At 40.1% G+C, this 25,135-nt stretch overlaps 1 protein-coding gene across 1 annotated transcript; it reads right to left on the minus strand.

Annotated features, from left to right (window-relative positions):
* Positions 1-4,158: 4,158 nt before the first annotated feature.
* On the minus strand, positions 4,159-8,373 carry LOC139194577 (uncharacterized). The gene is made up of 6 exons (XM_070819438.1): positions 8,235-8,373; positions 7,965-8,101; positions 7,784-7,843; positions 6,538-7,449; positions 5,035-5,283; positions 4,159-4,560 (listed from the first exon to the last, which is right to left on the minus strand). The coding sequence occupies exons 1-6, from the start codon at positions 8,371-8,373 to the stop codon at positions 4,159-4,161; spliced, it is 1,899 nt and encodes a 632-aa protein (XP_070675539.1).
* Positions 8,374-25,135: the final 16,762 nt, after the last annotated feature.

A 25,135-nucleotide genomic window follows, 5' to 3' on the forward strand; every position in this document is an offset into this window, starting at 1 on the left:
TTTAAGAGAGTCCCTAGGCCCACAACACATAGTCCCACACATGTCCTTTTTGCCTCCATTTTCTCACTCATGCATTAGTTCACCTATTGAAAGCACACCTTTGATAGTACGAGAACTCCTTGTTGATCACGTTCAATGGATTCATTCTCTATTGAGCACCTACATGCTTGTCTTGGTGTCAGTCACAACAATGACTCAAGACCATTCACTCTCTCTAAGAAAAGCCATAACACGTACTGATCTTAACAGACTGTCAATGCCCAATTGGAAATCCTATGATCAGGAACATTTAGGATATGTATACGAAAGAGAATGGTCTCATGAAACTAACTTCTTTAGATCACATTCTCCCAATTACATATTCCTTGGACTTATTGTTTAAGCATATAACATTTATATGAGACGACTTTAAACAATAATCTTTGCCCTTTATATTAAACTAAATTTCCCTTTATATTAATCTTTTCCCTTTATCATCATATGATTGGCTTTAGGGCAGATTTCTAACACATAGATGTACGCTCAAACACCACTGTATGCTTTCAGTTATGCTTAAAATAACATCACAAAACATCAAAACTTTAGTTAGTCCAATTTAAAAGCCCTGTATTATGATAATTATTTAAGAAATTCTGGATAAAATTTTCATATGATATGCATGACATGTGCATGACGCGGATGATGTGCATATAATGTGCATCAGTTGGGTTGCCCAAATTGTGCTAAACCCAATGCTAGGGTTTGGTGGGCAATCATGATTGACGGTGAGCTTGCATACTTGGGTTTTTTTTTTAATTATTTACTTTGGTTATTGTGCGAATTTGTGGTAATAATAAGTTTAGTAGTTATGCAGGTACATAAATGTGCACAAACCTATATTTTTATATTGTTAATTAAGCCTAGACCCTTCGACTTGTCTAGAATTTGCTCAGCCCAATATCAAAAACTCATGCACAAAGTATGTACACAGTACGCACACCCCATTATTCAAAAGCACATGCACATACTAAGTACATAGTAGCACAAATGAATATAAAAAAAAAACCATGAACAAAATTAATTTCAAAATACATGCAATTACACAACCCTAAAGCCTAATTCATTAACTTCCCCCAACTTAATTGTACAAAACACTAAATTGTACCCAAAATCCTAAATTCCTAAATTGAGAAAACCTAAGTTCAAATAATGAAATTTCAATTCAAAACGCCTCTTTTTCCCTTGCAATTATTGGAATCGATAAATAACAAACTTGCTTTGGTTGCCAAACTTATAGAAGGTATTGGAAAGTTGGCGGTGCTCGGAAACTGGAGAGTAAAAGGGTTACTCTGTTTGGGGGTTATGGTTCTTCGAGCTAGGGGTTGGGCGAGAAAGATTTTCGGAGAAGGTGCAAATGCTGACTGGGTTGGACAATTAACCCATTTATATGGGAGGGCAATTTGGTATCTTCATGTTTAAAACAAAAAATCTTATTTCTGTCATACCCTTGTGCATGGCGGGTGCATATCCTGTGCATATTCAAAAAATTCTATTTTGGTCTCAAGATTAAGAAAATGGCCCATTTCTATCAATTTCCCAAGATACTAAGAGTCATAAGAATGTATATTGGCAATACATAAAAAAATTATATTAAATTTTAGATATTCTTTCTGATTAGAGGTATTTGTCGATTTCTTCCCTGAACTTGTAAGGAGTTGCCAACTTCCCCTATGCACTTTAATTTTAGGCAAATACCCTAAAAACTTTTATAATTGACCAACTTCCCCCTAAACTTTAATTTTATAATTGCAAAAAGTAATTTTATCCCTAATGTGGACAACATATATTTTTTTCTTCTCTTCATCTAGTTCACTCCGTACACTTTTTGACACACCCGTCTTGGATCGAGGCATGCTGGTCGTTACGCGTGGGTGACGTAGCCATGTGCATAGTGCGAAAACAATATTAATGTAGGAAATGTGAATAAACAAAAACCAAACCAACCGGAGCACCATATGAGGTAAGGTACCAGTGCGATAATAAGTGTGAGTTCACAATCAGAGCATAAGTAACCTAAGTGCAGTCCAACATGACAAATACTAATTATACAGCACCTAAAGGGAATCCTACATTAGTGATAATCTGTCAGAGCTATCGTGAGTTCCTTGTAAGCCACCAACCAACACTCTTACCTAAAACCTGGAGGGGCGCAAAACAGAAAGTGTGAGTGGGAAAAAACAAAGGTTTTCAAAACCATTTCATTTATCAAAAGTTCTAACCCCTCGCCGTAAAACCTGTATAACTTCCCAGAAAATAGAATATATACATATCTCAAAACCATGCTAAAAAAACGATATACATAAGTCTGCTATGCCAAATATCTCAAAATAACAGAATAAGTAACTCATGATAAATAACATATCAGCCGGATCCACCTAAGGTGGCCTGTATGGCTGAGTCTATAGCTCAACAAGTATGCCTGCACATGAGTCGGAACCACCTAATGTGGTTTGTACGATAGCACTGGGTGTAATTAATTACGCTTTAGTGCTACGATCACGTGAAGACTGTGCGAATAATCGAGGGTCACCTACGAGTCAGAACCACCTATAGTGGTCTATAAGACAGGATTGTGCACATAACTTGGATCCAAGGTGAGTGTATGGTGCGGCAGGTGAACATCACGTGAAGGACTGTGCCCCTAACCATTGGCAGGAGCACTAACACCGAGGTGCATGTTTATAAATTCTCAACACATCTCACATAATCATCAAATCACATATAACAGTCTATAACTTACCTGGTACTCACCTGAGCGTCCACAGTGTCAAATCGTATTTATGCAGACTATACTAATTCATACAATAAGTATAAATCAATATGCATGGCATTTCGAAACATAATTTCATTTAAACTCATTTCCTGGGAAAAATACCAAGTATATAAGTATATATTGAAAACCAAAAGCCCACTCACTGATATGTGGAAGGGTCATAGCCCCCGACTCTAACTTGATTGCACTCGTCCTCAAGATAGGTCTCACCTATACGCGTAACAACTATATAAACGTTATTTTAAAGCACATACACAAATTTAGGTAATAACTTCTCATACATAGCTCAATTGGGGTATTTGAATATACCACCATGACCTACTCAACCTCAGAAACATCCCCATATTTTTAGAAAAATTGTTTGAGCACCCACACACGGCCAACGCGCAGGCACGTGCCTAGCACACCAAACGGATTCCCTAACGGCATTAGGGAATATTCCGTTAAAAATCAACATATACCGTTATAATTATTTGGCAGCGTTAGAATATTCCATCAACTTTGACGGAATATTCTCCTCCTTCTTCCTTGGTTTACCGGAGTCCGGCTCCGGTGCCGCTGCGATCGCTGGAAACTGGAAAAATCTTTAGAACTTCATATCCTCTTCATTTCTCAACTAAAATTCATGAATTATATACCAAAATGAAGTTTGAGATGAGAGGAACAAAACCTTACCACTCTCAAGTCTTAAATCCACCGGAAACTCGCCGGAAAAACCCACGATAATCCTGCCACCTCTGCAACTCAACGAACCTGAGTTTCTCGACATTTAAAACCTTCCAAAATTCTTCTAAAAGCTTTGTGAAGACGATCTAAGACTTCCAAAAAGCTCAAAACTTCAAGAAACACTCACGATCACGTCGAGTGAACAGTGCACCTCATCAGGGGGTTCTCGGGTTTTTGAAGCTTTCACGACCAACCCAAGGTATAGATTGAGTCCTGAGCTCACAAGGAACACGAAAATCACTTCTTCTATGTCAATATGTGCCTGCAAAGGTTCGTTTGAAAATTTTTCGTACAATTGTACGTAAATGGAAAGAAATCCAAGAGGGAGAGAAGGAAGAGGGTCAATGGGATTGGTTGGTGTGTGTGTGGGGTCTAGGTTTGGCCAACCAAACCAAAAAAAACTAAAACTTAAGTTCCACAAACTTAGGAATAAATTAAATGGTTCCAAAACCTAAGCTTAAACCACACCACCACACAATATAACTCAACGCCCAAGGGTATAAAAGGAATTCCCATGCTATCAAGGATAAAATAATATACACATTCGGGATGGGCTGTGACAACCTACCCCCCTTAAGAAAATTTCATCTCCGAAATTTCCATACAACAATGAACAACCGCTAATAACCATAAAATAAGCGTGGATACATTTGCTTCATCCGCTCCTCAATCTCCTTGGTGGCTTCCTCCACCGAGTGATTCCTCCACAAAACTTTCACCAAGCGCACGGTCTTATTCCGTAGAATCTTATCTTTCCAATCCAAAATCATTACTGGCTCCTCATCATAAGTCAAATTCGAATTAATTTCCAATGGTTGAGGAGGTATCACATGTGATGGATTAGAAACATAACGACGAAGCATGGAAACATGAAAAATATCGTGCACCTTAGACAACTCTAGAGGCAACTTAAGCCTGGAAGCCACTTCACCGACTCTCTCGGTGATCCGATACAATCCAATGTTCCTAGGACTTAGCTTCCCTTTCTTCCCGAACTGAACAACACCTCTCCATGGTGATAGCTTCAAAAACACCCAATCACCTATTTTATACACCCGGTCAATGGCATGCTTGTCTCCTAGACTCTTTTATCGATCCTGGGCCGCTTTCAGGTTAGACTTAATTACCTGAACATTCTGCGTAGTCTCATCCACAATCTCAGGGCCCACCAAAACTCTTTCACCAACCTCTGACCAACATAAGGGTGTACGACAAGATTTACCATAAAGTGCCTCAAAAGGTGACATACCAATGCTCGAATGGTAGCTATTGTTATATGCAAACTCCATCAAATCTAACCACTGATGCCAGGCGTTGCCAAACTGTAAGACAGAAGATCTAAGCATATCGTTCAGTGTCTGAATAGTTCTCTCTAATTGTTCATCTGTCTAGGGATGATATGCCGTACTATAAAGTAATCTCGAATCCAGAGCCTCTTTAAATGCCACCCAGAACTTAGAAGTGAATCTAGGATCCCGATCCGAGATAATACTAACTGGAATCCCATGGTACTTCACAAACTTCGATATGAATAATTCAGCTAATCGACTTAAAGAATATTTCTCCCTCACAGGAATAAAATGTGCTGACTTAGTAAGCCGATCAACTATCACCCAAATTCCATCATAACCATTTCGTGTACGAGGAAGCTTGTACACAAAGTCCATGGTAATGTTTTCCCATTTCCACTGTGGAATGGGAAGTGGTTGCATCAATCCAAATGGCTTTTTCCTTTCAGATTTGACCTGCTAACAAATAGCACACCTACTCACATACTCAGTAATTTCTCTTTTCATACTCGACCAATAATAAAATGGTCGAATGGTATGACACATTTTAGTACCTCCAGGATGCATTGCATAAGCCGAACAGTGCGCTTCATCCAAAATTTCTTTCTTTAATTCCATATTATTCGGCACATACATTTTTCCCTCCTGCATAAGGATGCCGTCAGTCTCCTGAATTCTGAGATCTTTCTTTTTCCCATCATTTCTTGCCTCAATTAATTCTAGGTTTCTTCATCATTCATTTGAGCCTCGAGCACTCGATCAATTAAAATTGGCCTGACCTGAAAATTAGCAAGGCTTCCTCACGTCCCTCCACTCCTAACTTCACCCCAGTGGACCTCAAATCCGCAAGAAAAGGAACATGACAAGCGTACAAAGCATTAATTCTCGCTTGAGGCTTCCTACTAAGTGCATCCACCACCACATTTGCACGACCAGGGTGATACTCAATCGTGCAATCATAATCACTGAGCAATTCAATCCACCTTCATTGTCGAAGATTAAGATCCCTCTGAGTGAAAAGATACTAAAGACTTTTATGATCTATAAAGATCTTACATTTTTCACCATAAAGATAATGTCTCCAAATCTTCAAAGCAAAGACGATAGCAGCTAGCTCAAGATCATGAGTAGGATAATTCAATCATAAGGTTTCAACTGTCTCGAAGCATAAGCAATCACCCTACAATGCTGCATCAACACACATCCCAGACCATTCAAGGAAGCATCACTATAGATCTCAAAATTACCACTATCATCAAGAAGCGCCAAAATAGGTGCATGAGTAAGACAACACTTCAGCTGCTGAAAACTCTATTCACAATTATCATCCCACTCAAACTTAATATCCTTCCTTGTTAACCTCGCCAGTGGTAAAGCAATAACTGTAAAATCCTTAACAAACCGTCGATAATAACCTGCTAAACCAAGAAAACTTCGTACCTTAGTGACGTTTCGTGGTTGCTCTCAATTCTCAACAGCTGCCACATTTTGAGGATCCACCTGAATACCTTGAGCAGATATGACATGTCCCAAAAAAGCCACTTGATCTAGCCAAAATTGGCATTTACTAAACTTAGCATACAACTAATGTTCCCTTAATTTCTTCAATACCAAAGTGAGATGTCGAACATGCTCTGATTTAGACTTAGAGTATACCAGAATATCGTCAATGAAGACAATAACAAACATGTCTAGATATTGCTAGAATACTTGATTCATCAAATCCATAAAAGTTGTAGATGCATTAGTTAACCCGAATGGCATCACAAGAAACTCATAATGACCATAACGGGTCCTAAAAGTTGTCTTAGGAACATCTTCACTTTTAATCTTCAATTGATAGTAACTAGACCTCAAATCAATCTTAGAAAACACACAGGCGCCTCGAAGTTGATCAAATAGATCATCTATACGCGGCAATGGATAATGGTTTTTAATCGTTACTCGATTCAGTTGCCTATAATCAATACATAGCCTCAAAGTCTCGTCTTTCTTCCTCACAAATAATACTGGAGCTCCCCAGGGTGAAGTACTAGGTTGAGTAAAACCCTTATCTACTAATTCCTGCAATTGAATCTTCAATTCAGCAGGAGCCATTTGATAAGGAGTTAAAGATATAGGATCTGTACCTGGAAGCAAATCAATAATGACCTCCACATCTCGGTTTGGCGGCAATTCAGGTAAATCATCAGGGAACACATCAGAAAAATGTCTGACCACTCGAACATCGTCCACACTTCTAGGAACATTATCATTCAGCACTACATGAGCCAAATATCCCTGACAACCTTTTTCTAACAACTTTTTAGCTCTTATGGTAGTAATAACACCATGCCTCACCCCACTACGCTCACCCACAAAAGTAACCTCGGGTAATCCAGGACTATGAAAAGTAATTGATTTCCCGTAGCAATCTATATTGGCACGATTATAATGCAACCAATCTGTGCCCAAAATCATATCAAAATCCACAATATCTAACGGGATGAGATTAGCTGGCATAACTACATCATCCACTAACACGGGACATCCTGGATAAACACAACTAACATAACATCTCTCCCCTCTAGGCATAGCAAATTCTAAATCATACCTAAGATGTGTAGGATGAGGTTGTGTCAACTGAGCAAACGTATGAGAAATAATAGAATGCGTAGCATCACAATCAATTAATACTCTAGGAAAATGACCAAGAATATTCAACGTACCCATGATCAGATTAGGATTATTCTGAGCATCCTGCAATGTCATGTGATGAATACGTCCCTGGGCTTGCTGTTTTCCTCCACGACCTCTGCTAGCTTGATTACTTCGCCCCTGACACCTCACCCCTGACTTGGCTGACTGAGCTGCCTTGAAGATCCCGTGCTACTAGAAGCAACCTCCACATGCTAGGATTATCTTCCAGGATACCATTGAGATCTACTAGCTAAATACGGCGGATATGGCATATTACCTCCAGAATACTGAGGATAACCGCTCTACTGATACGAGTCCTGAGAGTACTGATACTGCCCTGAAGAATAAGGGGCTACATTGCCTTGGTAATGATAGGTACCTCATTGACCCATCTGACCATAACCACTAAGGGGCTACATTGCCCTGGTAATGATAAGTTCCTCATTGACCCATCTAACCATAACCACTAGATACCGAAATATGCTGAATCGGCACTGGTGGTAAAGAAGACTGTTGGGGCCTCTGCTGATTCTGGGGATAATGCATCGCCCTATGCCCCATTTGGCCACAAGTATAGCATCCGCTACTACCTTGCCTACACTCCCCAAAGTGCCAATTATTACACCTAGGACATAAAGGTGCACCTGTGCCACCAGAGTCTCTCTGCCTCTGAAAACGAACGCCTCAAGAAAATCTACCACCTCTCCTCTAACCAGTAGAACTCATACCTCTGCTAGAAGAACTGGAACTAGCTCCACCTCTCTTAAAACTCTGAGTCTTGTGAGGTTCCAAAGATGATTGACCTTTACCTTTATCACATTTCTTCTGATTTCCATCATTTTCTTCTTCTTCATTGTCACTAGGCATATTCTCTTAATCTTCAATTCTCAGCAGAACCTCATAAAACTCTTGATAAGTGGCACAGTAAGCTGTGGTTGCCATCGAACGTCACTTTTTTTTAGTACCCAATCTAAAGCAATGAAGCATCTCAACCGGATTAGCAGCAACCTTCAGGTGATAGCGAGATAAATCAGTAAACCTCCTCTAGTACTCATTAGCTGTCATTTACCCTTACTTCAAATTTGTAAACTCTTGTTTCTTGCGATCTATATACTCGGGAGGAATGAATCTTTTATGAAATAAATGCTTAAAAACTTCCCAATCAGCAGCTTCATCCGGTGACAACTGATATGACTCATGTCTCGACCAAGATGCAGGCTGCTTACCTAAAAACTAGATAGTCGTCTCAACCCACTTATCTTCTGGAAGATTCCCCTGCCTATGCATCAAACGAAAAGTCTTCTCAAGATGATTACTCTATTTTTCAGCTTTTTTAGACCCTTCATTACCCAAGAAATGATTCAACTTCAGATTATACACAGTCTCCAGGTGAGTCCTTTGGGGAGGACGAAGTGAAGACTGAATATCATTAGATATAGCTTCCCCTAACTAAGCAATATCAGGGAAACTAGGCTCAATTGAAGGACGTGGCTCTCTACAAGGCAATATAATTCTGACAGAAGACACCAAAATAATTAGAATATTCACAAGATATGCAGGACTGCCAAACCTAGGCTCTGACACCAAACTGACACACACCGACTTGGATTGAGGCAAGCTGGCCGTCACGTGAGGGTGACGTAGCCATGTGCACAATGCGGAAGCAATATTAATATAGGAAATGCAAATAAACAAAAACCAAAGCAACCAGAGCACTAGATGAGGTAAGGTACCAGTGCGATAATAAATGTGAGTTCACAATCAGAGCATAAGTAACCTAAGTGCAGTCCAGCAGGACAAATACTAATTATACAACACCCAAAGGGAATCCTACATTAGTGATAATCTGTCAGAGCTGCCCTGAGTTCATCCTAAGCCACCAACCAGCACTCTTAAATAAAACCTGGAGGGGCGTAAAACAGAAAGTATGAGTGGGCAAAAACAAAGCTTTTCAAAACCATTTCATTTATCAAAAGTTCTAACTCCTCGCCGTAAAACCTGTATAACTTCCTAAAACCATGTCATAAAATGATATTCATAAGTATGCCATGCTAAATATCTCAAAATAACAGAATAAGTAAGTCATGAGAAATAACATATCAGCCGGATCCACCTAAGGTGGCCTGTATGGCTGAGTCTATAGCTCGACAAATATGCCTACACACGAGGCAGAACCACCTATTGTGGTCTGTACGACAGGACTAGGTGTAATTAAATACGCTTTGTGCTACGATCACTTGAAGATTGTGCGAATCATCATGGGTCACCTACGAGTCGGAACCGCCTATAGTGGTCTATACGACAGGACTGTGCACCTAACTTGGATCCAAGGTAAGCGTATGGTGCGGGAGGTGAACATTACATGAAGGACTATGCCCCTAACCATGGGCGGGAGCACTAACATCGAGGTGCATGTTTATAAATTCTTAACACATCTCGCATAATCATCAAATCACATATAAACGGTCTACAACTTACCTGGTACTCACCTGAGCGTCCACAACGTCAAATCATATTTATGCAAACTATAGTAATTCATACTCTAAGTATAAATCAATATGCATGGCATTTCAAAACATAATCTCATTTAAACGCATTTTCTGGGAAAAATAGCAAGTATATAAGTATATACTAAAAACCAAAAGCCCATTCACTGATATGTGGAAGGGTTATAGCCCCTGAATCTCGCTTGATTGCACTCATCCTCAGGATAGGTCTCACCTATATGCGAAACAACTATATGAACATTATTTTAAAGCACATACACAAATCTAGGTAATAACTTCTTATACATAGCTCAATTGGGGTATTTGAATATACCACCATGACCTACTCAACCTCAAGAACATCCCCATATTTTTAGAAATAATTTTCGAGCACCCAAGCGCCCTCAGGCGCCAGCCAAGGCACGGCTAGATGGGCGGCCCACGCGCAGGCACGTGCCTGGCACACCAAACTGATTCCCTAACGGTGTTAGGGAATATTCCGTTAAAAATCAGCATATACCGTTATAATTACCTGACGACGTTAGAATATTCCATCAACTTTGACATAATATTCTCCTCCTTCCTTGGTTCGCCGAAGTCCGGCGCCAGTGCCGTTAAAATTGTTGGAAATTGGAAAAATCTTTAGAACTTCATATCTTCTTCATTTCTCAACTAGAGTTCATGAATTATATACCAAAATAAAGCTTGAGATGTGAGGAACAAAACCTTACAACTCTCAAGTCTTAAATCCACCGGAAACTCGCTGGAAAAACCCACGATAGTTCGGCCACTTCTGCAACTCAACGGACCCGAGTTTCTCGACGTTCAAAACCTTCCAAAATTTTTCTAAAGGCTTCGTGAAGATGATCTAAGACTTCCAAAAAGCTCAAAACTTCAAGAAACACTCGCGATCACGTCGAGTGAACAATGCACCTCATCGGGGGTTTTCGATTCTTGGGTTTTTGAAACTTTCACGACCAACCAAATGTATAGATTGAGTCCTGAGCTCACAAGGAACACGAAAATCAGTTCTTTGACGTCGATCCGTGCCTGCAAAGGTTGGTTTGAAATTTGTTCATACAATTGTATAGAAATGGAAAGAAATCCAAGAGGGAGAGAAGGAAGAGGATCAAAGGGATTGGTTGGTGTGTGTGTGTGGTCCAGGTTTGGCCAGCCAAACAAAAAATAACTAAAACTTAAGTTCCACAAACTTAGGAATAAATTAAATTGTTCCAAAACCTAAGCTTCAACCACACCACCACATAATATAACTCAACGCCCAAGGGTATAAAACGAATTCCCACGCTATCGAGGATAAAATAATATACGCATTCAGGACGGGCTGTCACACTTTTTGTTTGAATTTGAGGGTTTAAGGTTTAGGGAGGAAATTAAGGTTCGGGAAGAAATTGGCCAATTATAAAATTTCAGGGACAAAATTGGTCAATTAAAAAAGTTCAAGGAGTGACAAATTTGGGTGGATGCTCCTTACAAGTTTGGGTGGATGCTGGATAGGCCTGACAAATAGATCGTTTTTACCGTGTTTGTATTGTTTTCATGTAATACATGTTATCTTAACAAGTAGTGTTGTGTCATGCCCATTATCTTAATAGGTTCTTAATGGGTCGGGTCATTTTACTTGTTAAAATTAATAGGTAAAATGACCTGACCCGTTAAAAAAATAGAAAATTAAAATTAAAACTAACATGTCGTGTCATACCTTTTTCTTCATCACTGTTACTATTGTCGTTAATGGTTTTTTCATTTTTATTTTCATCTTTAGGAATTCAAGTATGATTGAATTGAAATGTACCATCGTTTTAAAAAAATAAACATTGACATGTAACAGCCTGTCCCAAATTTTACGTTTTTATTAAGTTTTAGAAGCGTGAATTCACGAAAATGCCCTAGAGGCAAGGACTTTGACGTTCATTGACCATCAGTTAAAGAAACGTATGGTTTATTCTTTTAGCATATCCTTGTAGTACTCATCGCTACAGATTCATGGACGCAAATGGGACGTGATTTAGAGCTATAGCGAGGGAGATATTAACGTTTGAAGTTTGGGGCATATTAATAATTTGGTTATTATTAGAAAACTCTAAATGTTTTTTTAAATGAAATCTGGTGTGCCGCGTGGGTGGCCCAGATTTAAAGACACGGATATTGATGGTTGTGATGGAAAGGCAAGAAGAGAGATGAGATATAAGTAGAGCAATGAGGAGAAGAGAGAGAAGGGTGGACCAATGAGGGAGGAGAGAAAGGAGAGAAGAAGAAGAAGAAGAGGGAACCGGCCGGGTTCACCATGACCCGTGACCCAACCTGGTTCCATCTCCCGATTTCGACCACCATAGACGGCGAGGTTGGTGTCAAAATGATCCTTAGCTCAAGGCCATTCGATAATTCTTCCTATTTCACTCCAAAAATCAAGGGATTTGGCATTGATTTCACAAAGGCCGCAAGGTGGGGTGCGACGGTTTTGGGTTCGAATCACACAATTCCGAAGTTAACCACATCCATCACCACCACCCATAGCATCCTCTTGAGGCCTAAAATAAATCCCAAACAAGTTTGGGGGCGGCTGAGTTGTTTTGGAGTCGGATGGAACACACCCAAATTCAATGGTTTCGTATGGTTTTAGTAGAATTGAAGCTTTTCCAGGTCAAATTGGCCTTAGTCATAGGTATAGATCGATTCTTCTCATCGATTAGATAAATTTTCATGTTTGGATCGTGTAATTTGGTTGAAAAATAAGAAAGTTATAACGATTTAATGTTTGCCCAGTTTTCGGCGACCTCCGCCATTTTCGCGGCATTTTCCGGCCAAACTACGGCGAGTTATGATGTGAAAATTAACTTGACACACAAATTAAACCCTATTGATGACTGTTTGTACCATACTTGACCAATCCCGAAACTATTGAGCATCGGTCAACATTATACCGTCAAGGATCCAGAAGAGTTTCCCTCCAACCAGAAGGCCAATCACAACGCGACACGTGTTGACATCAGAAGCCAATCATAGCACGACACGTGTCAAAATCAGAAGCCAATCACAACACGACATGTGTTAATGTTAGAATGAAACTAGAAACTCTCTTCTATAAATAGACATCATTCTCTCACAATATTCATGAATGTCATTTGTACTAAATCATTCACTAGTACTCACTAAAGGAGAGCTTGAACCTTTGTACTTATGTAAACCCTTCACAATTAAGGAGAACTCCTCTACTCCGTGGACGTAGCCAATCTGGGTGAACCACGTACATCTTGTGTTTGCTTCCCTATCTCTATCCATTTACATACTTATCCACACTAGTGACCGGAGCAATCTAGCGAAGGTCACAAATTTGACACTTTCTGTTGTACCAAAGTCCTCACTAATTTGGTGCATCAACATTTGGCGCCGTCTGTGGGAACGACACTTATTCCCACTCTCTTCAACTTTGCCAAGCTGGTTTCCACCATTCGTACACTCTCTTTTGACCAAGCATCCCTCTCCAACATGGGGAGTGAAGGAAGCCACAGCACACATAATGATACCTCTCTTGCACTTAGTGCGAAACAATGAAAGAAGAAAGGAAAGAGGGTTGCTCTTCAAGCTAAAGTCGATGAACTAGAAGCTCAGAACAATAAGATAGCAATGAAGAATGAGGTCCTCCAAGTGCAGTATGAGAAACTCTTTGAGACGCTCCACGAAACTAGGCGTACTTAAACATGCGAGCTCGTTGCCTCTGTGGACATCAACCATTATCTAGGTGCCCCCCAACACGGAGGGTCACCTTCATTCGACGTGGGTATCCCTAATGAGGAGCGAGCTAATCATCAAAACATTGATCAACATGAGACTTTTCTCAACCCATATGCTTAGACCCGAAGTAGAAGAAGTGAAGGAAGACACTTCCTTGCAGAAGGGTTGGAAGGATCGAAAGCTGTTTATCGTGATTGCCGAGACTTCCTAAAGCAACGTCGAGAGAATCCCTTCCACATATGCTCGAAGATCAATGACCCAAGGGTTTCTGAAAAACTCGGTCCCCTCCCACGACCCAGGCCAGCAGCCAATCTAGGGAAGGAACGACAAGTCCTAGAGGAACATGAAGGTACGAGGGACTCTGAGGTATTCCGACAGACTCACCCTAGAAGTCAGTACAGCGAGTCCAAGAAAAAACCACACGCCCTTGCTCAAACTTTCCTACTTCCAAGAGGCGATGGAGACTTAAGAAAGAAAATCCCAATGGTACATGACTCCACTCAGGACTTCTTTGTCCTACAGTTCCTTGGGGAAGTAAATAAGTTGAAGGCCTAACGTCAGGCCGAGATACTTGACTGGAACCAACCCAGGCCTGGCCCTCTCACAAGAAAGATCCTCGACACCCCCTTCAAGCGAAGACAAAACAAAAGCTTGTTTTACAACCCTATACTGGAAGGAAGGACCCAATTGAACACCTTAACCTCTTTGAGTCCACCATGGCATATTGGATGCATACCAAGGAAGAGCGATGTCTTCTCTTCCCCTCCACCCTCTCTGGCGGAGCTCAAAACTAGTATTGCTGTCTTCCACCTGAGACAGTAGACTCATTTGAGGATTTGAGGAAACTGTTTATCTCTCAACACATCTTCCAGACCGATCACTTGCATTCTGCAGATGACTTGTATACTATTCATCAGAAGCTGGACGAGTCACTACGAGAGTATGCCAATCGCTTCAGCCATTAGTATTCTCGCTGCGCTGAGGCAGATGACAAGACCGCCCTCAAGGCCTTCACGGCAGGCCTACGTGATTGTTTCTTCAAGTACATGATCAATGCCAACACTTGGAAGACTTACTCTGAGGTGATGGCATAGGCTTACAACCACGCCTCTCCTAAAGCAAGGACATACCAAGGGAACCCCCATATGGTTAACCCCTATCAATAAGTGGGAAATGGAAGTCAAGTTCTACCAAGTGATGAGATCTTGGCCATTCAAACACCCATTGCATCATCTCCTGCCTCATTTAGCTACTCGCTAAGTCACCAAACGTATCTGTCTCTTGGTAAGAGGAAATATTTTTACTCTCAGCAAACCCATTACAACAAGAGGGATAAAAGTTCGTATCAAGACAACCAGGGGTGAATGTATCGTCAACTATTATAACTACAGGGCCAAGCCTCACTATTTCAAAGTGGATGACTAGGTACTGAAGGAAATGCTATATTATAAGAAGGCATACACATTACAAATGTTTTGACTCTCAACCGCTTGAGATCTTTTGTCACACAAGCCATTTGGAAAATATTTAAAGAAGAGGGAATTCAGACAACTTCTTCTAAGTCTTTTGTGTTCCTAGCACTGGAACACTTGGTCTACGCTGACTTACCCTTATACTCCAACTCAGAGCTTCAACATGGTTCACATATCAAAATCATGGATCCCTTCATGCATAGCAAAACATTCAGAAGCATCACTCATATCAATCAACATAAACATCATACATTCGAACACATTCATACATAAACATTATACATTCCAACACATCCATACATAAGCCAACTGTGTTTCGAAAGGGTTCAACATACTTTGTCTCTTCGACACTTGCTATAATGTGCCTCGACACCTTGCCCTTATTCTCAACAACCAGGTGATGAAATGTACAACCCGTACTCTAATATCATTTGGTAACTTGCCACTCATGCCACTAACCAGGTGAAGAAGGAACTCATCTTCGTGCCACCAACTAGGTGATAAAATGTACAACCCGTACTCTCCTCCATGCCACCAACCAGGTGATGAAATGTACAACCCGTACTCTAATATCATTTGGCAACTTTCCACTCATGCCACCAACCAGGTCAAGAAGGAACTCATCTTCGTACCACCAACCAAGTGATGAAAGTAACTCACCATTCATTCCACCTACCAGAAGACGAAGTGGTACAACTTGTACATGTGAACTCCTAGGATTCACAAATAATAAAAAACCCTTAAGCTTGACACCTCAACTAAGAGAGCACTTATGCCCAACAAGAGTTATAGTCACCAACAAAGTCTTATTGCAAGCCAACAACAACTTTAGTGCATGGCATACGAAGATCAAGCTATTCAGCCCTCTTACATCTGCTTCAGACATTTCCCCTCTGTAACAATGCAAACATTACAACTCGTAGAAAGCTTCATACACTCTTGATCAAGACAGTGTGAAGTGAAACCAATTTATGGTGCCAACAAGAGCTTCATCAAAGGAGTTCAACCATAATTCTCAAAAGCTTCACACACTCTTGATCAAGACAGTGTGAAGCAAAACCAATTTATGGTGCCAACAAGAGCTTCATCAATGGAGGGCAACCATAATTCTCAAAAGCTTCACACACTCTTGATCAAGATAGTGCAAAGCAAAACCAATTTATGGTGCCAACAAGAGCTTCATCAAAGGAGTTCAACCATAATTCTCAAAAGCTTCACACATTCTTGATCAAGACAGTGTGAAGCAAAACCAATTTATGGTGCCAACAAGAGCTTCATCAATGGAGGGTAACCACAATTCTCAAAAGCTTCAAACACTCTTGATCAAGACAGTGTGAAGCAAAACCAATTTATGGTGCCAACAAGAGCTTCATCAAAGGAGTTTAACCACAATTCTCAAAAGCTTCACACATTCTTGATCAAGACAGTGTGAAGCAAAACCAATTTATGGTGCCAACAAGAGCTTCATCAATGGAGGACAACCACACTTCTCAAAAGCTTCACATACTCTTGATCAAGACAGTGTGAAGCAAAACCAATTTATAGTGCCAACAAGAGCTTCATCAATGGAGGGCAACCATAATTCTCAAAAGCTTCACACACTCTTGATCAAGATAGTGCAAAGCAAAACCAATTTATGGTGCCAACAAGAGCTTCATCAAAGGAGTTCAACCATAATTCTCAAAAGCTTCACACAATCTTGATCAAGACAGTGTGAAGCAAAACCAATTTATGGTGCCAACAAGAGCTTCATCAATGGAGGGTAACCACAATTCTCAAAAGCTTCAAACACTCTTGATCAAGACAGTGTGAAGCAAAACCAATTTATGGTGCCAACAAGAGCTTCATCAAAGGAGTTCAACCACAATTCTCAAAAGCTTCACACATTCTTGATCAAGACAGTGTGAAGCAAAACCAATTTATGGTGCCAACAAGAGCTTCATCAATGGAGGACAACCACACTTCTCAAAAGCTTCACATACTCTTGATCAAGACAGTGTGAAGCAAAACCAATTTATAGTGCCAACAAGAGCTTCATCAAAGGAGTTCAACCACAATTCTCAAAAGCTTCACACATTCTTGATCAAGACAGTGTGAAGCAAAACCAATTTATGGTGCCAACAAGAGCTTCATTAATGGAAGGCAACCACAATTCTCAAAAGCTTCACACACTCTTGATCAAGACAGTGTAAAGCAAAACCAATTTATGGTGCCAACAAAAACTTCATCAAAGGAGTTCAACCACAATTCTGAAAAGCTTCACACACTCTTGATCAAGACAGTGTGAAGCAAAACCAATTTATGGTGCCAACAAAAGCTTCATCAATGGAGGGCAACTACAATTCTCAAACCTTCGAAGCAAATTCAAGACTGTTCGAAGCAAATTCAATTTATATGGTTCATCCAAACCTTCGACTACTACAAGGTGTGACTTGCATCACAACTCTTGCTCAACAGTGTGGAAGTAAAATTTGTATATGTTATCTCTCCCACATTTTCAAATTTCTAGTTTCCCAAAAAAAAAAATTGGGAAATTCAACAAAGCTTCATCAATGGAGGACAACTACAAATTCTCAAAAGCTTCACACTATCTTAATCAAGATAGTGTGAAGCAAAATCAATTCGTGGTACCCAACAAAGCTTCACCACAAAAGCTTCACCAACAAAAGCTTCATCAATGGAGGACAACTACAAATTCTCAAAGACTTCACACTATCTTGATCAAGATAGTGTGAAGCAAAATCAATTCATGGTACCCAACAAAAGCTTCAACTCCAAAGCTTCACCTACAAAGCTTCAACTCCAAAGCTTCACCTACAAAAGCTTTACCCATAATAGCTTCACCTACAAAAGCTTAACCCATAAAAGCTTCACTAACAAAAGCTTCACCCACAAAAGCTTCACCCACCACAAAAGCTTCACCCACAAAAGCTTCACCAACAAAAGCTTCCCCCACCATAAAAGCTTCACCCACAAAAGCTTCCCCACCACAAAAGCTTCTCCTAACACAAAAGCCTCCCCCAACACAAAAGCTTCACCCATAAAAGCTTCACCCACCACAAAAGCTTCACCTACAAAAGCTTCACACTATCTTGATCAAGATAGTGTGAAGCAAAATCAATTCATGGTACCCAACAAAGCTTCAACCTCAAAGCTTCACCTACAAAGCTTGAACACCAAAACTTCACCTACAAAGCTTTAAAATATATATATATATATATATATATATATATATATATTTTCCGAAATTCAAAAATTCAAAAATTTGAAAAATCGAAAAAAAAAATTCAAAAAAAAAATCGAAAAACTTGGGGGACTCCTACCATATGCTACTGCACCTTGATACTCGGAAGTCTCACGACCACTCAGTGACTTGGATTTTTCAAGTCTCCAAACGAGAAGTTTTCCTCACTCAGGAAATTAAGGGAGCACTAGCTCAACCTACATGCTTCACTCACAAAGCTTCAACATACAAGCTTCAACAAAAGGAAAAATTCAAAGAACTTAGTGAAGAAGGCCTTGGTGTATTTAACACAATACGTTGTAATGAAGCAAAGCTTGTTTATTGATATCTCCGATAAGTTACAAATATGTACTTATACATGAATCAAAATAAATAAACAAGAGGGAGCCTTCACAAATGTTGCTCAGGAGAAGTCTCAGTAGTGGACAGAGCCCCAGAAAGAGGAGGCACCAGAGGGTGATTATTCGGAGCCTCAGTACTAGGCAGAACCCCAGAAGAACAAGGCACCGAAGGTTGATCATTTGGAGCTTCATTACGCGGTACAGCCTCAGAAGATGAAGGCAATAAATGTCTTTGAAACAAACCCACAAACCTCTGATGATCAAGTAAAATCTGACCATTAGATTCCTGCAGTTGGTCGAGCTTCCTCTTCATGTTTGTAGCATAGTCATGTGCGAGCCTGTACAACTGTTTATTCTCATGCTTGAGCCCTCTGATCTCCTGTTTGAGACTTATCACTTCAGCCGCCAATGATTCAACTTGGCGGGTTCGAGCAAATAGGCGTTGGGCCATATTAGACACAGAACCTGCACACTGAACACTCAGAGCCAGAGAATCCTTAACAGCCAACTCATCAGACCGTTTGGAAAGTAGTCTGTTATGTTTGGAAGTGAGAAGGTTCCTGGCCACCACCGCAGCGATCATATCATTTTTCATCACAGAGTCCCCAGCGGTAAGAGGACCAGTAGGGGATAAGAAGGATGGGCGCCATATCTTATCTTGAGAAGACATGGCTACCTCTTCACCAAAGTTTAAGTCAAAACGATGGTCGGATGGGCTAGACATTCTCAGAAATGATGAAGGAGAAATAAGGTGCAATAAATCTCTGAAGTAAGGGGAAAATTCCTACAAGCAATAACTCTTTGAATGTACTTCTTGCACACAATTGGTGCCCTTATAAAAGAAAGGGCAACAGGGTCGTTGGTTCAAAAATCGAAGAGGCACCACTCTCTGGATTTCGAAGAGGCACCACTTTCCACACGCAACATCAGCTCCTCAAGTACCACAGATAACTTTGCCAAAGATCTCTGACAAAGTTTAGACACATAAATTTTGAAGGTCCAGCTACCCTACTATTACCCACAAGGGTAAAAGAACAGCACCACTGATTGATAACTAGAAAGTCCCAATGTGTGTCAACCTCCGTGCTCCGTGGCAAGGCAGACTGGAAAAAATGCCCAACCTTTACTCACATTCGAGAATACACTCCCAACAAGATTGCTTGCTCAAAAATCGAAGAGGCACAGCTCTCCGAATCTCGAAAGCTAGACTCATAACAGGATTACGTGCTTAAAAATCGGCACTGCCCTCTGAATCTCGAGAGCCAGACTCCCAACAGGATTACTTTCTCAAAAATTGAAGAGACACTGCGCTCCGAATCCTGAGAGCCAGACTCCCAGCAGGATTACTTTCTCAAAAATCGAAGAGACACTGCTCTCCGAATCTCAAGAGTCAGACTCCTAACAGGATTGTTTTCTCAAAAATCGAAGAGGCACCGCTCTCCGAATCTCGAGAGCCAGACTCCCACCAGGATTACGTGCTCAAAAATCGAAGAGACACCGCCCTCCAAATCTCGAGAGCCAGACTCCCAACAGGATTACTTTTTCAAAAATCGAAGAGACGCTACTCTCCAAATCTCAAGAGTCAGACTCCCAACAGGATTGCTTTCTCAAAAATCGAAGAGGCACCGTTTTCTGAATCTCGAGAGCCAGATCCCTGACACAATTGCTTGTTCGAAAACCAAAGAGGCACCGTTCTCTGAACTTCGAGAGCCAGTTATCCCATAATAAAGCTTGTCTGCAATCTTCACACGCAACATCAGCTTTCCAGATACTACAGACCACTTTTTCAAAGTGCTCTGACAAAGTTAAAACACGTGAAGCTTGCAGCTCTCACTACATTGCTATGACCAAGAAGGGTAAAGGAATAGCACTACTACTTGTTGTTAGGGAGACTCCTATATATGTCGACCTCCATCCTCCACAGCCAGGCAGACGTGCAAATAAAAAAAATGAGCAGAGTCTCTCGAAATACTCAGCTTCTTTTCATCCCGATAATACATCTGCAAACAAGCCACACCAGAGCACGAGTATCTCATATCATCAGGGTTAAAAGCAAGAGTATCCCATATCATGCTTTTTCCCTGTCTTTTCCTTTGGCCTTGTTCTTACCTGCAAGACAAGGAGAAAGAGAGCAATCAGTCAGCACTTGGAATCAAGCTTCCAGTCAAGAACTGACTGCTGGAACCCCTTGCCTGATTACTTACCTGGCATTGCTCTCGAGTACTCATCTTTAACATCTTATGCTTCCAGAGAAGATACCATATCTGCCTGAGGAACAGATAGGGCAAGTGAGAAGGATACAAGGAAGCATGTGGAGACAAGCGTAACAGAACGTGTGCCGATACATCCACTACTTTATGAACAGCAAAAGTATCCCATATCATCAGGGTCGAATGTACTCTAGATTTGATGGACTTGTTTTGACCCTCAAATTCTTGAGTCGGCCTTATACTCTGGAGGAAACCAGAAAACCCTCCAGCCCAGTTCAAGAATAAGCTTGTGGAAAGTTACTTTTTCAAAAGCAAAAGTATCTCATATCATCTCTTCTCCATTTGCTTCTCCTTATCCTTGTTGCTGTTTACAACACAAAAAGAAAGAGATCAATCAACTGGAAGCTGAAGTCAAACTTCCAATCCAGGTTGTTTGCTTGGAAGTCTGATTGTTTACCTTGTCTGTTACCTCATTCGGCAAATCTCCTAGCTCGGCGACTTGGGAGACTCCTACTATAGGGTTTCTATTACACTTGACCAAGCCCGAAACTACAAGTAAGCTTCAAGTGAAATTGATACATTACCTTGTGCATCTTCATCAGTTAAAGGCACCATCCCTGGATGGAGGAAAAGTACTTCTAGAGAAGATGCCACATCTACATATAAGACAGATAAGGCAAGTGAAAATGATACCACATTTCGATACTTAGAAGTTTCGTGATTACTCAATGGCTTGGATCTTGCAAGTCCCCAACCGAGGAGCTTCCCTCACTCGGGAACTTAGGGGAGCACTGTTTGTACCATACTTGACCAATCCCGAAACTATTGAGCACCGGTCAACGTTATACCGTCAAGGACCCAGAAGAGTTTCCCTTAAACCATGAGGCCAATCACAGTGCGACACATGTCGACATCAGAAGCCAATCATAACGCGACATGTGTCAACATCAGAAGCCAATCACAACATGACACGTGTCAATGTCAGAATGAAACTAGAAACTCTCTTCTATAAATAGAGATCATTCTCTCACAATATTCATGAATGTCATTTGTACTAAATCATTCACTAGTACTAACTAAAGGAGAGCTTGAACCTATGTACTTGTGTAAACCCTTCACAATTAATGAGAACTCCTCTACTCCGTGGACGTAGCCAATCTGGGTGAACCACGTACATCTTGTGTTTGCTTCCCTATCTCTATCCATTTACATACTTATCCACACTAGTGACCGGAGCAATCTAAAAAAGGTCACAAACTTGACACTTTCTGTTGTACCAAAGTCCTCACTGATTTTGTGCATCAACAATGACAATTGTAGTAAAAATGTAAGTAAGGATCGTTCTAAACCGGGGATTAACTAGGGATGCTAATAAACATGAATAAGATTTTAAAACACTAAACTAGACTCTATAAACTCAAAACATTCAAAACAACAACAAAAAATAAAAAAGACTCAATTCTAGACCTAACAAGTGATTTGGACGAAAATAAAATTGAACTTGACTTAAAAGACTAAAAGAAAACATATTATGACTCAACTAACAAGACATAATGAAAGGGGGATTGTTTTTGACGAATTTTAAACTTAAAATAGAAACTTTGCATAAAACACTTTAATAAAACAAATTTGATGAATTGACAAGGGTAAAAGGCTAGTTAGAGGGTCCTTCTCCACACATGACATATGCAAACAAACCAATTTCCAGTATTGTTCCTTTAAATCATGAATGACAACACCCTAAGTTAACCGTGACAGCACAAATTAACCATCAGATTTTCCTTATTTCATTGAATTGGACGGGATACGCATCACAACCAAATTATCCTTCTCAAGTCCCCTAACTATGAAAAGCATGATAGTAAACATACCAAAGGTCAATAAGTTCTTTGAAAACCATAAGCATTGATGAGGCATTCGTAACTATGAAAAACATGATACTCCTGCCAAGGATTTACTTAACGCGATTGTGACTAGCAACCTCCACTACTTGTGAATATAAGTTCATAACGATTAGGTGAAACTCCCTTATACTCTAGCATCAAGTTTATGCATGCAAACTAAGTATGCATCCTCAATCAACACACATAAACAAGTTTTAATAACTCAGATAAGCAAATCACATTCAAGACTCAAGAAACAATAATTGGATGTAATCAATTCATATAAAGCATATAATCATGGCTTCGAATTCACCTCTAACTAAAAAGAAATTAGTTCCTCATGTCTTTGAAAACATAAAACCAAATGAAAACAAACATTGAACTAGAACTAAGGATAGAAAGAACCAGGAACGTTCCAGCAATGGCAGATTTGACTCCAAGGGTCTCCTCTCCTTCCTTTATTGCAAATTTGAGCACAAGTATGTATTTTCTGATGTTTTGGCTCTTGTATGGCACGAATTTGTGGGGAATGGTGTAGAAAAATATGGTAGAGGGTGGTGGTTTGAATTGTGGCAGAAAATATGTATTTATAGGCTAGGGTTTTGGGCAAAGTAGTGGAGGAGAAGGATTACACAATCCTAGAGGAATAGGACTAGGACATTCAGCACAAAGCTTCTAGAAAGGGATTAAATTCGTTAGATTTCTAGAGGAAAAAGGATCAAGTTATTTGCATTGTTTCAGGGCTTCTAGAATCAGATATTAGGTATTCTAATGTGATAAGGAGTCCCCATTGCAGCTAGAATTAAGGTAGGATAGGATTATGATAGGATAAGATAAGATAAGGTTAGTTTGGATGAGATAAGGTTGGATAAGGTTTTGGATAAGATAAGGTAGTTTAGATAGTATCTCCTTCTTTTGAGCTAATTCCTTATCTTCAATGTCTTGAATTAATTTCCTCAACTTTGTAGAACATTCCTAGCCTCTCTTGAACTTCAAATTCTTCCATTCCTTGTGCTCCATATGTAAGCTATCCATTCCAACCCAAAACTGCTCTAAAATGCTCTAAAATGCACTTTCTTGCCAACTTTGTCATTTGGACCTACAAACACACGAAAATAGCTAAAACACTATAATAAGTAGAAACTAGCCATGAAAATGCAAGAAAACAAGCTAACTAAGTCGCATAAATATGCTCCTATCAAGTTAGCCTTCAAGAAAGGTATCAATCTCTTCCTCTCGTTGAAAACTTAGATTTTCGTTTTTGAATCACTTGATTTCGTGGAGTATTGACAAAGTTATGGACGTTGAAAGGTTGCTTAAAAATTCAGGCGAGTTACCAGTTTTCCACGGACAGCCGTCTTTCAGACCATTTTCTGGACACCTCCGACCACCATTTGGACTCCAAGCTGGTATAATTTGTTCTACATTTCTCTAACTTTGATTTGGTATATTATGGGTTGAATTTGGTTGAGAAACAAGTGAGATATGGAGTTCTAAAGATTGCCCGGAAATCTGCGAAATCTGCAAAATCCGGCGAACTTCCATTAAGGTCCACCACTTGATTAGAATAGTAATCGACAATCCGACTGTTGGATCGTTACCAAACTTTGTTACATTGTAGTATGTAATATTTGAAGAATGTAGGAATTTATGGATTGGGAATCCGACGTACGGATCTTCCCGAATTGGATTTGTAAGTCCATAAAATTGAATGTTAACCGCCACTTGGTTTTGAAAATTGGCGGAGATCCAACCATTGGGTCATAATGAAATTTTAATATGTTATTCTAGAAGCATAATGTGGATCTTTGGAAGTTGCGGATTGGAAATCTGATATGCGAATCTTCCGGATCGAGTTATACAATGTTGTAGACCCTACCATCGATCTATGATTAATGGTTGACAGATAGTCAATGAGTCTCAAACTATTTTAGAATGTCCTTGAGGATTTATTTTATGTGAATTACGTATTATATTGATAAGAGTTCTGAGATGTGATTCAATAATTGTTCTAAGCGCCAATCATTCGAGACGCCTCGATGCACGTGCTAGAGAATCATAACGTGGACTCCAGGTGAGTGGGTCTTTTCCTTTTATTATAGGCATATAATTGATAGTTCCACAAATGCTTCTAAAGTGATTTATGCATGTTACCTACAATTAATTATTGTGAACTACGAATGGCTTGATCCTTGTTTAGGGTACGTAGGCAGTCTAACGAGATGTTAGATGCAGCCATA

The sequence above is a fragment of the Malus domestica genome, chromosome 01, assembly GCF_042453785.1.
Source record: "Malus domestica chromosome 01, GDT2T_hap1".
In the NCBI taxonomy this organism is placed as follows: Eukaryota; Viridiplantae; Streptophyta; class Magnoliopsida; order Rosales; family Rosaceae; genus Malus; species Malus domestica.

Excerpts from the sequence above, each read along its gene's own strand:
- LOC139194577 (XM_070819438.1), bottom strand. The coding sequence starts at position 8,373 with ATGCCTAGTGACAATGAAGAAGAAGAAAATGATGGAAATCAGAAGAAA. Across the intron at positions 8,102-8,234 it reads TTCCAGTTCTTCTAGCAGAG|GCAAGGTAGTAGCGGATGCT; the intron begins GTATGAGTTCTA and ends TGGGGAGTGTAG. Across the intron at positions 7,844-7,964 it reads TTCGGTATCTAGTGGTTATG|GGCAGTATCAGTACTCTCAG; the intron begins GTTAGATGGGTC and ends CTTATTCTTCAG.